The sequence below is a fragment of the Empidonax traillii genome, unplaced genomic scaffold, assembly GCF_003031625.1.
Source record: "Empidonax traillii isolate 1590-97213 ecotype Southwest subspecies unplaced genomic scaffold, ASM303162v1 scaffold1078:size286220, whole genome shotgun sequence".
In the NCBI taxonomy this organism is placed as follows: domain Eukaryota; kingdom Metazoa; phylum Chordata; class Aves; order Passeriformes; family Tyrannidae; genus Empidonax; species Empidonax traillii.
Window position 1 is genome coordinate 112,171 of NW_020956271.1, and position 13,218 is coordinate 125,388.

Here is a 13,218-nt window from a genome sequence, read left to right on the forward strand (position 1 = left end):
CCTTTGTGTGCCTTCCCTAAACAAATAAGAGATAAAGTACTAGAGACAAGGGAACATAGTTCACATCTTCATATTTACATTTTGCCTTTACTTTACAACTTAGCGCCAGGAATATTTACAGAAAAATACAATAAGAACAAAAAGTTCATGTCTTGGCAACATACAGGTATTCATACAAATTGTCTATGATTGAAGCACATGATATCTGGCGTTCTCACTTCTAATTGCTCCTGCTAAACCCGTGGGGAAAAGGGCTGTGTTTGCCTTCGGAGACATCACTCAATTACACAATCATGGAATAGCATAAAATTTGTCCGTGAGGCTGAAATTTGGTTCTCTCCTCTTCCTGGGCACTCAGAACCTTGTGGAAGGAAGCGCCGTGACCTGTGGAGAACCCAGCACCGAGCCCAGGGGCGGCCAGGGCTGCTCCTCCCCACGGCCTCGCACACGCCCCTACCCAGACACCCAAATTTCCACGGGCACCGTCCTCCCCTTCTCCTGCCTGCTGTAAGGTTCTAATGCCTTCTTAAAATTAGCTTTAAAAAAAATGCTTTTCTTTTAAAAAAATCTCTATTAAGGAACTAAAATGTCTGCAATTTCAAAACTGCTTAACAAGGTGATGGTGGTCACCCCTCCTGCTCTGTTCAAACAGAATTACCACCCCAAATGGAAAGGTTTGATGAAAAGAGAAAGTCTCAATTTGGTTATTGTGGAACACTTGCAGCTCAGTGCCACCTGCACGCAGGTCAGTGAGGGGGTCAGTGTTTGTCACCTCTGATGGACAGGGACACTGACTCAGATCAATCAAGCATTAAATCAAACCCCCCTGCAGCAGTTTGTGATGTAAAAAATCCCTCTGGATTCCTGACTAACTTGCAAACACCACGGAAATAAAACCTCATTTGCTCTGACACTTTATGGGGAAAACTCAAGGCTGTACCCTGGACGAGCTAGAGCGGCCAGACGTCAACAGCGGATGGATAGAATTCCCAAATTGGTGGCATGCATTTTGTTATGAACCTGAGAGCTCCACACACACAGGAGAAGGAGGGACAGTCCCTGCAGGCACCCTCCAGTGGCACAGCTCTGCCCGGGGTGCCCACTGCTGCCACCAGCACCCAACCCCGGGGGATGGCAGCGCATTCCTGCATCCCAGTGTTTTCATGCTGCACTGGGACTCTGAAGAAGGTTCACCTTTCCAGAGGGTAAATCCCCCCACTTACAGCCAGGCCCCAGTGCCAGCCTGTGACCTGCTCCCCAGCTGGTTCTCCATCTCATCTGACAGAGGGTCTAAAGGCCTGTCCCCTAGTTCCCTCCTTTGCAGACTCTGCCAAGTCCCATTGCTCTCCTGGCTGTTACTGCTCCCGTGGGTGCCAACCCCACACCTCATACAAACATGGAAACAGACTGAAGACGACCCTCCAGCCAAGCACAGGCCTTCTTTAAAAAGCAAATCCTCAGGCAATCCAGTTGGCAATCTTTGACTTGCCAGAACTCCCTCAGGGTTTCCCCAAATGCCCCTCTCTGCGTTCCTGCCTGCATCCTGCCAGCAGCACGTGGTGCAGCTCAGTGCAGCAGCAGGACTGTCACACTCTGCTGAGGAGGGGGCTGCTGTTATGCTATTGCTGTGCAGACAGGGGGTTGCTCAGGATGTTTACACAACATGCATCGCTCATGCCTTTCAAACCAGTGGACTAAAGTGTGTTTGGCCATTAACTGCATCCAAGGGGTACAGACAGAGTGTGGGTAAATTTGGTGTCTGTGCATTAAACTGCTGCTGGCAGGAGCCTGGCAGAGGAACGAGGCTGTCCAAGGCTCCCTGCACAGCTTGGCCAGTGCACCCCAATGCTGCCTCGGGGCTCCTCCTGCCATGTGCCAGCGGGGCAGCACGCAGCCTGCTTCCTGCTGCAGGAGTTTTCTTTGGGTGGTTTCATGTTTTCACTTTTGATTCATCTGGATCAAATTAGAGCTCCTGAGTTGAGAAGTCAGTGCACTTGTCTCCTGCAACAAGCACACATTGCCTAAAACCTGCTTGGCTGACAACCTGAAAGCCCTTTCCCATATATTTTTAGGGGCCTGTGTTTCCATGATCTCTTTGTGAAAAAGCACAGGGAAAGCCAGGAGCAAGGTCTGTCCTTGGCAGCTAATGAAACAATTAAGACTGCTTCAGGTCAGAACTGTTGCAAAAAGTAACTCTGAAACATCAAAATTCAGTGCCCCACAGGTATTACTGCAACGCACAGCATGGCTAATAAAACCACTGTTGAAATGATGCGAGGAGCTCCCCCCGTTCCTGCTCTCAGTCATCCTCTTCCACTTCCCGGTGCTGGCAGGGTAAGGACCTTTGCTGCTGCCAGGGACCAGAGGCTGCACCTCCCCAGGAGCGCCTGCCACGATCCACTGCTGCCACCCTGGCTGGGATGCACCGGCAGAAGGAGGGTGCTCCCAGGGCTGCCAGCGCCCAGGGCACCTCTGAGGCTGCCAGTGCCACACCCGTAGCTGCAAACACCTTTTCCCAGCACATCCTCCGAGTCCTGAACACGACAAATCCAGGGGCTGAAAATGCAAACTGCTGACCCAGCGCAAGGGGAGCCGAGTGTGGGAACGTACGGGAGACTCAAAACAATGGGAAGTTTGAACTCCAAAGGAGTTGCAGTTAATGGGGAAAAAGAAGAATTCTTGAATTTTCTTTTCAAGTTGTTTTAGTCTGTTTAACAGGAGCTTCTGAAAAGTGTTGTAGAAGCTGCGAAAACTGCTCGTGCTATAAATAACAAGGAGGAGGCAGCCCCGGAATCTCAGATTTCAATCCAATGGAAGGAAGGCAAGTGATGTTTATACTTTTTATGGAAATGGTGAGTAGGTGATACAGACACTTCAAAATAAATTAAGTAGTTGCATAAAAAAAAAAATTAAAAAAAAAATAAAAATCAAGCTACTGAAATTAAATGTGACATTTTGCAACAGACCTGAAAGTCACAACCTTGCTTTTATATAACCAAAAGCTTCTATCCAGTACCAACTCCCGTTGGAAAGTCAGTTAATTTCAGGTGGTGGTTGCTGTCAGCAGGACAAATCTCATGCAGATGGACTGGAGGGAATGGCCACATACAGCATCTGGGCTTTGGATTTCAGGGCCTGGCATTTCCAAGCAATCTTCCTCTTCTTGCTTTTGGTACACAAATGGATTGCAAGCAGTGAAGGATCTTCTGTTGAGTGCTGAAGGGGGACTGAACGTGTCTTAGAAGTTCTTGCAGAGATGGTTAATGCTCTGAAACAGACTTCTCCCCCAAGGAGAGATCCTGCTCCCTTCCCCTTGGACACGTGGGTGCAGCGAGGTGTTTGATGGCAGGTTTGTTTGGATTCTGTTTTCCATCCTCATATGCAGAGATGGCTTTACTTTGATTGTTTTCCCCTCAGAGTGAGACACCTACAGTTCCTAATTAGTCTGGAATGGATGACTGGGTGAAGAGATTACGTTGCTAGCATCCAGGAAGACTGGAATTCAGTAATCTTTTGAGGGTAGGTGAATTAAGTCAATATCCCAACTGCAATGTTTTGGATTCATTTCTCATTCCTCCCACATGGTATCTGCTGACTTGTGCTAGAACATGATTTCCTGAATTCCAGAGGGCTGAGGAAATTTGTTGTTGTTATTTAACTGTTTTCATTAGTGTAGCCACCAAGCTCTGATCTAATTGTCCTGGAAGGATAGTGACCTAGGGGTTGCAGTTCTTGAGCCCAACCTCCTGGAAAAGTGAGGTATAAAACTCCGGCTCCAGCTGCCTGTTCCGGTATTTATTGACAATATCTGCTATTTTCTGTTTTCGGCGGACGTGGGGGGGGTTGTAGGAATCACTTTCCAGCCTCTTTCTCCGACAAATATTTATCACTGTCTGCCTCACTAAAAAACCTGAAAAAGAAATAACATACGAATCAAGTTTCAGTTCAGGCCTGTGCCCCTTCGCTGGCTTCCCAGCTACACACAGTTCTGGGGTCTGTCCCATCTAAACCCAGGGGAGATGTTCAGCACCACCAGGTCAAGAGCTGTTCTCCATCAACAGGGGACAGCAGAGTCACAGACCCTCGGCCTGCAAGGACCTTCACTGGGAAAAAGAAACAAGCACTGACTCAGTGGTACCCAAAACTGGCTGGAGGAGGAGCAGAAGGATTTCTCAGCTCTGCCAGGGCCAAGCAGCTGTAACAGCACCCTTGGGAAGAGAGGGCAAAGGATCCAGGGCAGGCAATATAAAAGTCACGGTGCCACAGCCCTGGCCACGCCACACGGGGACATCAGAGTTCAGGGGGCCCTGAGGTCACCCCAGGTAATGCCAGGGGAGCCCTGAGAATGAAACAGGTGCCTGCCAGTACTTTTTTCCAGTAGGAATTGTGGTCTCCCACTTGGAAAGGGGATGAGGAAAGACCTGCTGGGTTGTGGTTGGAACTGGTCTCTCTTGCCTTCACTGCCTTGCCACTGCTCTCACCCCTCTGTAACTCACACTGTGGATGTGGAGGAAGGAGGAGGTGGGGAACAGAAGCAGTAGCATTTGGCCAAAACTGGCAGTGAACTTTCTCTTATTTTATTTTGAAATGAAATTCCTATGCCTCTAAGGAAGGAAGTGTCCCTTACCCCCTTTGCTATTTCACAAGCTCTTTCTGACAGGCTAAACCAGTCTTCCTTATTTAGAGGACTTAATTTCTGACTGCATACAAATCACAGCTGCTGAACTGTCACTATATTAACAGTCAATGATGCAGCTGAAAACAAACCCTACTCCAGGAAAACATATCTGATTCTTTTTCAGTAAAAGCCACTGCCATCAGCTGAATTCATAAATGTTATTTAGGGTTCAGTCAGGCTTTAATTTCCCCAGTGCTGAATTAAGCATGCAAACCCCAGAACCTGAAAGTCATCTCCTACAAAGCAGTTTTATGGCCAGGTACAGGTACTGTAATGCTCTTCATGTTGCTCTGCCCCGTGAACTGCTCTCACTGGGTGAGATTTCCAGTTGCTGAAGCTAAGTGGCATCAATACCAAGATAGATCCATCAATCCATCCAGGAACAGAGGAAAGGGCAGAGGACACACACCCTGTTAACAGATGCCTGCATGGCATTTTTACTGAACACATCGGAAAATCTTCAGTTGCTGTGGTTTTAACCCCTGCTTGGCTCCTGCTGAGCACGGCAGCACAGTCAAGCACTCACACCGTGGTTCTCGGTGCAAACAGCAGGGTCACCTCTGGGATCTCTCCCTCATGAACAAGAGGCCCCGTTGCAATCGCGGCCCCTCTCGGGCCGTGCTGGGAGCCAAGCACTGTCCACCTGCTCCCTCTGCTGTTCTGCTCCCGCCGCTGCCGCAGCAACCCCGGCTTTTGTTTGTCCTGCCACGGCCAACACCTTTTCCAAGGAAAGATTCCAGACCGTGTATTTTGCAGACATATTATTATTAAAAAGAAATAAAAGAAATACATGAGCCTTCCTAAAACCCTTTAGCTTACCAAGAGCTCTCCTACTGACTATCATTCCATCCACCAGTGGGATGACCATGTTGAATTTCCCGGTTGCTCCTTGTAGTTTTATCCTGAATAAGCCAGTGTTTAAAGGATGGATGAAGATCACAGGAACTTCCTTCTCAGGAATGGTAGATCTTAAGGAAAAAACCACAACTGTTAAATCGGTTTTACAGCACTGTTTCAATTAATCTGTAGAAGAAAAACGTCCACTTTAAGTGCTCAAGGTAAAAAATGCCTCGTGGCTAAGGCAGCAGGATCCTGGGGTATGCTCTGGACCTTAGGAAGGCCCCATCAGTGGTAGAGTGCCTGTGATCTGCTGTCTCCACAGGCTGGAGAGCCCTGCAGCCCGGGCACAGTGTGTACACAGCACTAACCACCTCACCAGGGAGGGAATCAGGAGGGAGGCTCATCACAGACTCAGATAAAACAACACATTTTCTGCTCCCTAATTTATGTTTTATCCACAGTGATATGAAAAGCTCTTTCATGTTTTCCACCAGAAAAGTCCACTGAGGAATCAAGAAAAATAATGAAAATAAGAGCAGTCTTACCTCAGGGAAGTGCTACTGTTGGCTGTGGTTTCCACACCAGTGCTTGTCTCAGACACCAGATCAGGGAGGGGGAAGTTTTCTGTAAGAACAGGATGCACCAAATAAAGTTTATCTACTCCAGGTTTCTTGTGTGTGCAGGGAAAAATTATTTATCACCAGTCAAAACCACACAGCCCTCAAGCATTTATACCATGGATGTTCTTGCATGGTAGCATCCTTGTTTTTAAGTTTAAGCATTCATTGGAGGGCACAGACACACCTCAGCCACCTGCACTCAGAGGAGTCCCAGATCCTCCATTCTCTCAATGCAAAGGTCAAAATCTCTGGAGGAACTCTGAAAGCAGGAACGAGATGAGCTACTGCAATCACAAGAACAGCTTTCAAATTATTTTTCGCAGCATCTCCACCCATCCACAAGTAATCAGCCTCAAGAACAGTGCTAAGAGGGTCAAACAATGCCACCACTCACACCTACAGTTCCCTTGAGCCCTGCTCCCCCACACACAGTATCCTTCCTCAAATCCAAGCTCCGTGGATCCCCACCATAACCTACAAGTATAACCATAACTCTGCTGCCACGCTGGATAATGAAGGTGCAGGAGGAGGAAGTTAAGAACCTGAATGCCTGGAAAGGGATTTAGCACTTCCCATCACCTCGTTGGGGTGAGAGATGTTGAGGGTCCTTCACAAAAGGACAGTCTGAGCAGCAGGACAGCGCTTCCACAGAAAGAGTCTAAGGTCCAAAGCCAGATTTTGCCATGAGAGTGGTGCTGCTAAGGGTACTCAACAGCTGGAGCAAGAGAGGGAGAGCGTGGGGAGCCATGGAAACACCCTGAGACGGAGCAAGAGGCAGGGCAGGCAGCTGGCACTGGGGTTATACCCTTGACTACAAAGTGACAGCTTTTCCACTGTCCAGACTCTAAGATATACAAGAAGCATAAGGCAAAAGCCAAGAACATAAGGAGCATATGGCAAAGCCCCTGGGCTAGGAGCCACTTCCAAGAGGTCCCCCTCCCTCCATCCAACTGCCACTCTCACTGAGGCTCACAAACTCATTTCTTCAGCTTCAGGCCCAGAACTCTGGGAGATTCCTACGGCTGCTGAAAGAAGCAGCCAAGCAGAAACATGCCTGTGTAGCACAGTTGCTGCCTCTGCAGTGAGTTGGCTTTAGCTGCTACCCAAGAAGGAAGTGGGTCAGGGACACCAGTTTAGAAACTGAAGTGGGCGAGGGACTCCTGAAGACAAAGGAACACCCTCTGGGCCGATGTCCGGACAAGGAAATGATGCTGCAGAACTTGCTGTCTCCTGATCCCAGGAAGGCTCTGAGGGATGTGGACAAGGTGGGCTTCCTGAGAATTTACATTTACCCTTCACAGGAAGCTTCCTCTTGATTGCTCCCACTCTCTTGTTGGCTTTACTCTGGAAGGAGCTAAGGGCTTAATTAAGGTCCACTCTTACTGCCAGACTGGGAACCAGGATTAGAAATCAAAGACAGTAAAGCATCAGTAATTACTGGTCTGTGTTGCAGACACTGGTGAGCGAGGCCAGTGCAGAGAGACTCTGGCTGAGGCCAGGCCATGGTTTGGAACCAGCACTCAAAAAGCTCTTGGGGACAAAGGACTCCTCAAACCTAGAGTCAGCTGCCCACCATGGCCACTCCATGGCTGTAACACAATGGGCAAAGCTGGGTCTCCCCAGACAACCAGAGTCAGAGAGGAAACACCAAACTAAGAAACATGAAGCTGCAGGAGGAGCAGGACCCTGCCTGAGCAAGGGCAGGGAAGGGAGCTGGGATGCACAGCATGGAACAGGCACCCTGAGTGCAGAACAAATGAACCCTCTTATGAGAGAGAACATGGAGAGTTTCAAAAGCAAAGAAGATGATGATCCCTTCAGCACAGAAGCAGCAGGTGTCAGAAGCCATTTTTGTTAAAGGAAACCACATTCACTCTGAGGAGACAGCAGCTGAGGGGAGCAGGGAGGCACACTGCCTTGTGTGCCGAGCTTAGGAAGGTTCATGACAGCATTTCACAGGCACTGCCAGGGATAAAGGGAACTTCAGACCTACATATGCTACTGATTCATCTACACCCCATAGACTGCCATTCAAATATCAGAGAACTGATTCAGAATCTTAGAAGTGTTGTTACAGGCATTAATACGGATTTATTTTTATTGTGAGGGTGGGCAGGCCCTGGCACAGGTTGCCCAGAGAATCTGTGGCTGCCCCATCCCTGGAAGTGTCCAAGGCCAGGTTGGACGGGGCTTGGAGCAACCTGGGCTGGTGGAAGGTGTCCCTGCCCATGGCAGGGGGCTTGTACTAAATGACCTTTAAAGGTCCCTTCCAACCCAAACCAGTCTGTGGTTGCATGATCTAGCATTTGATAAAAGAAGGGAACGGTTTTTGCTCTAGTTACTTCAGGGAACAGTAAGAACTCGTACGCACCGATATCATCGTAACGTTCCACCCAGACCACGTACACTTTGGTTTCAGGTCCCATCGGTGGAATGGTCCGGCCCTGAGGCGTCCTCTTGGATCTGGAAGTAGGACTGAGCTGTTTTGAACACAAGGGTAACATTTGCAAACACCATGAGTCCAATAATGCAGCCAACAACTATTTCCCAGCTGCTCCCCAGTCATGCACATCCCAGTCAGGTACAGCCTCTACCAGCTCTTGAGTCAGGGCAGCTGGTGCTGGAACCCACTGCAGTCTGGGTTTCTACTCTACTTATATTCAACACAAACTTATATTCAATCTTGCATCAGTTAAAAAATTTTCCTAATGTTCTCAAAGACCTTAAATCAGTAACTAAATATACATTTGGAAGCGAATTCTAAACAGGCAATCAACAGTTGTAAATCCTTTGCTTACAGATACAACAGTTCATGGTTTTCTGCTCTGTTACAGTGCAAAAGCAACCTCACATCTGGTACTTCAGACACAACTGACACACTGTTTTAAACTGGGCAGGTAGGAAAAGTGTTCACATCTATCCATCCTGTTTCCAAGCATGGATTTGTGTCTTAATTACTCTGTAAATACTGCACATACTTTTTCCTGCCCGCATTTCAGGATGCAGAGTATTACTAAGCACGCTTAAGTTTTACACTTGCAATGTAATCTTGCAATCTCCTACTGTTGCTGCAAATTCTGGCCCAAAGCAGACAAGGACTAATGGCAAGGAACAAGGAGCTCTACACCCCAGGAAACCAAATCATATACTATCGAAAATCCTGCAGCATTGCCTCTGTGCTTCTTGAGAGAAAAAGAAAAAATAAGTTATTTTTCAGTGCAAGTTTTGCCTTACCCGCTGTGAGGGATTAAGATTGTCTGTATGGTTGGGGAAGAGTTCAAGTGTCAGAGGCTGCTGCTTCAGTATTCCTGGCAGCAGATCCATGTTGGAGTCACTTTCCTGGTCAGAGACACTGCTTTCCAGTGAATCAGCTGTAAGCCAGAAGAAAGAGGTTTGTCTACTCTCCTGCCAAAAAAACTTCACTGCCATCATGTGTAAGATTTTGAAACTAAAAAATGTTGTAAGGCTTTTGAAACTAAATATAAATGGATGTATGGCCAAGTCACTATAGCACCCATAAACAGGAAGAGGAGTCAGGAGACAACAACTGCCAATTATTCCAGAAACAGACTGCAATTAAAGCATCCCCCATGGATTCACCACTGTCCCAGCAATTTTCTATGGAATACAGTCTCCTCCTCATGTGTCTACACCCCTTTTATTCCAGGCAACTCTTGCACATCAGTTTTAGTGTGTCAAGGATGCCATGAAACGTGCTGCTTTCCTGCAGAGCAGTGGTGCACGTGCAGGAGCAGTCATTGGCAGGAAAGGGAAAAAAATACACATCACCAGCTGCTGGTGAACCACACAGGCAACAGCAACACTGCTGTGCAGCCCTGGGATCTACTGAGGCTCACACTGAGAGAGGGACACAGAACAGGTGCCACCTCAGGAAGGAGTCTAAGGACTAGGATGCTGTAATTTAAAAGTCCACAGCTTTCTGACAATGGTCTTGCTAAACACACTACTAGGTAGCTTATTAAGGTTTTGTTTCTGGCAAAGCTCTCTAACAAAAAATGTTGGTTTCATTTTTGTGAAGAGCATGTACAGAGATCTTACTCAGGGACTCCACCGGCGACGGGACAACAAAGGCGATTTCTGTCAGGGCATCTGCATAGTACAGCACCTTCTTCTGCCCGTTGAAGATACTTGCCCCAACATCTTCTGAGATAACCAGATCCTCTGAAATGGACAGAAAAGGACAGTTCAGCCAGAAGGAAGCACAAGGTGCAGTCAATGAGAAAAAATCATGCAAATCGCATTTTAAAATTCAAGGATTTCACAGTCCCATCTCATGGCTAACCACCCTTCTCAGATAAAGGTTTTTGCTTTTTTGAAGGAAAAGGCATTTTGGGTTGGGAATGGCTTTATGTTGAACACACTTCTAATGTACTGGATTCCTTATTTCCTAGTACTCTAGTCAGCACATCTGTCACAAGAATATACCTACCATCTATTTCTGAGCATTCTCTCTAGCAGGATCATTCAAGTTAGTAATTCCATTCCCAAAGGATTCTAACATTTGTAACTCCAGTCTGATACTATTCTAGAATTCAATTCAGCTTCTACAGACTCTCCTCAGTATTTTCTCTGTCAAGTGTTAGAGAAAGATCTGTCTCCAATCCATGCAAGGAAGCTCCTCATTCTGAGCCCCCACTGATTCCTCATCACAGCTGGCCAACACAGGCCTTCAAATACAGAAGGAACCTCCCTCCCCTTTTTTCCTTCCTCATGTCACCTCCAGAAAGACTAGCAAGGACTTTGAAATGCATTACTTCTCTGTTCCAGTTTCCAGAAGGGTTCCTGGGATAGCTGCCTCAGCAAAGCCACAGGAGCAGCGAAATTCAGCACGCTGAGGAGTGGCCACAGGCACACCAAGGACTCCAAGCCATGCTTCACCATCAGGGAAATGTTCCCACATCTCCAGTGCACAGCTCCCAGGGAACAGCACCACAACCCAAACCCGGCTGTTTAAGAACTTTGCTTTTGGGGGTGTGCAGGGAAACATGCCTAGGAAATTATTTTCATCACAACTCACTGCAAGCTATTCTAGAATCACAGAATCATGCAGGTTGGAAAAGATCTCCAAGATCATTAAGTCCAGCTGTCAACTCACCACTGCCAAGCCCACCTCTAACCTATGTCCCCAAGGGCCACATCCACAAGGCTTTGAAATCCCTCCAGGAATGGTGACTCCACCACTGCCCCAGGCAGCTGTGCCAGGGCTGGACAACCCTTCACAACCTGAGGACATTTCCTGTCACTTGTTACCTGGGAGAAGAGACTGAACTAGACCTGGCTTCACCCTCCTGTCAGGGAGTTGTAGAGAATCAGAAGGTCCCCCTGAGCCTCCTTTTCTCCAGGATGAGTCCCCCCCAGCTCCCTCAGCCGTTCCTCATCAGGCTTGTGCTCCTGACTCTTCCCCAGCAGAACCAGATCAGCAGTAAACTGCCCTCCCTCCCTTGCATTTCTGAATGCCTTTTGTGTCCCTTCTTCCCCCAGTTAGTTGAATTAATTCAGCTATTTGGTGGTCTGTGATCCCATTCAAATGGCTGAAAAAAGTCCAAGTTAAAAAGCCCACATCAAACCAGGTCCCCCACTAATTCAGGGCACTGCCTTCTGCACAGTCACACCGACAAATCCACTGCCAAGGGAGGGGAGAGGGCTCTGCCTCTGAGGAGAGCACATTCTGACCCTGCATTAATGCAAAATTAAACCCAGACCTGGCCATTCTGTAACCCATCCTGACCTGCTCAGAGAAGGCCATGCCTGTTCTCTAACCCCTCCCCAGCATTTCTGGCCTTCTATGGTTTGCATTTTATTCCATAACTGGAGGGACGAGCCTTCAGCTGGTGAAGGGCATTCCTAAGGCACAGTGAAGAGACAGCAGAGCAAGTGCTGCTTCAGCACCTGCAGCTGTACCAGTGTCACACCTGATACAAATACAAGGTCAAGTACAACAAAGGAGGTGGGACCAGCCTGTTCCCTGCCTTTGGGTGGCCCCCAGCAGAGGCTGCAGCTCTGGAGGTCACCAAGAACGGGCCTGGCCCTCAGAGCAGTGACACTGAAACCATCTCAGACACTATCAATTCCTGGGAATCTGATCAGGTTGTCCAGGGCAGAAGCTAACCCAATTCGAACTTTCCCACCCTGGGACAGCAACTCACTGCCCTGAGGATCATTCTGGGTGACAGAATGGGGAGAGGGTGGTGCATGACAAGCCCAGGGGAGGAGCTGCTCCAGTGGAAAACAGCAGAGCCAGTGAAGCAGGACAGAGGAGCTGTATGTGGCCTCCAACTTCTGGGACCTACAAACAGCAGCTTGTTTTCATTCCTTCCTACCAAGCACAACTACAAGGCTAACTTTTGAGTCAATATCCCATTTTAATCTACTTACAGAACACTAATCACATAGTATTTCAAGCCTATTTGCCAGTACACAGCACAATCTGCAACCAATTTCACCTGAACAGTGGTTTGGGATAATACAATAAAGACTCATCAACTCTGCTAAAAATACAGCCTGGAGGTATTTCTTGCTGAGTCTACTTCCTCTCAACAACATACAGATGTTTACACATTTCTTTCTAGTAAACATCAGTATTTATAAAAAAAAAAAAAAAAGCCAGTGTTCAGACAAGGAGAAAGAAAATTTAAACTGTCTTCTAAAGGAACCTAAACATTTTAATTTAATATTATAGCATTTACTACATCTTACCTTGTTCAGGTCCCTCTTCATCACTATTGCAGCTGTTGATTGACCAGCTTGTTGAGACATGACCAGTCCACCCAGGATGCTTCCCAACATCAACAGACCAGCCAAGAGACAACAAAAACTCCAGGAAGTGGGGCTGAACAATTCTGGAAGACTCCATGTTCTTCAGGATCTGAAACAACCAGCAGCAACCATGTTGGCAGAGGAGCAGGAAACAAGTCTCTTCCTGCCCAGCTTTTTAATTAACATTTTTTGTCACCAACACGCTTTCGCCCAAATGCAATTGCTTGTACAAAACAAGCCTGGAACCCCAGACTTTCTCCATGGACACAACTCCCTGCTGCCCAGCACCCTTCTATCCTGCTT

General features: G+C 47.7%; 1 protein-coding gene across 5 annotated transcripts in view; it reads right to left on the reverse strand.

Annotated features, from left to right (window-relative positions):
- Window positions 1-2,617: 2,617 nt before the first annotated feature.
- RALGAPB (Ral GTPase activating protein non-catalytic beta subunit) overlaps window positions 2,618-13,218 on the reverse strand; it is a 60,704-nt gene continuing 50,103 nt past the window's right edge. For all 5 annotated transcript variants that reach the window (XM_027904693.1, XM_027904692.1, XM_027904691.1 and 2 more), the window contains 7 exons: window positions 12,856-13,024; window positions 10,198-10,320; window positions 9,373-9,509; window positions 8,510-8,618; window positions 6,064-6,142; window positions 5,498-5,646; window positions 2,618-3,910 (listed from right to left, as the gene is read on the reverse strand). In XM_027904693.1, the coding sequence (XP_027760494.1) occupies window positions 3,717-3,910; window positions 5,498-5,646; window positions 6,064-6,142; window positions 8,510-8,618; window positions 9,373-9,509; window positions 10,198-10,320; window positions 12,856-13,024 (960 nt within the window). In that variant the 3' untranslated portion in view covers window positions 2,618-3,716. The remainder of the gene's footprint in view (window positions 3,911-5,497; window positions 5,647-6,063; window positions 6,143-8,509; window positions 8,619-9,372; window positions 9,510-10,197; window positions 10,321-12,855; window positions 13,025-13,218) is intronic.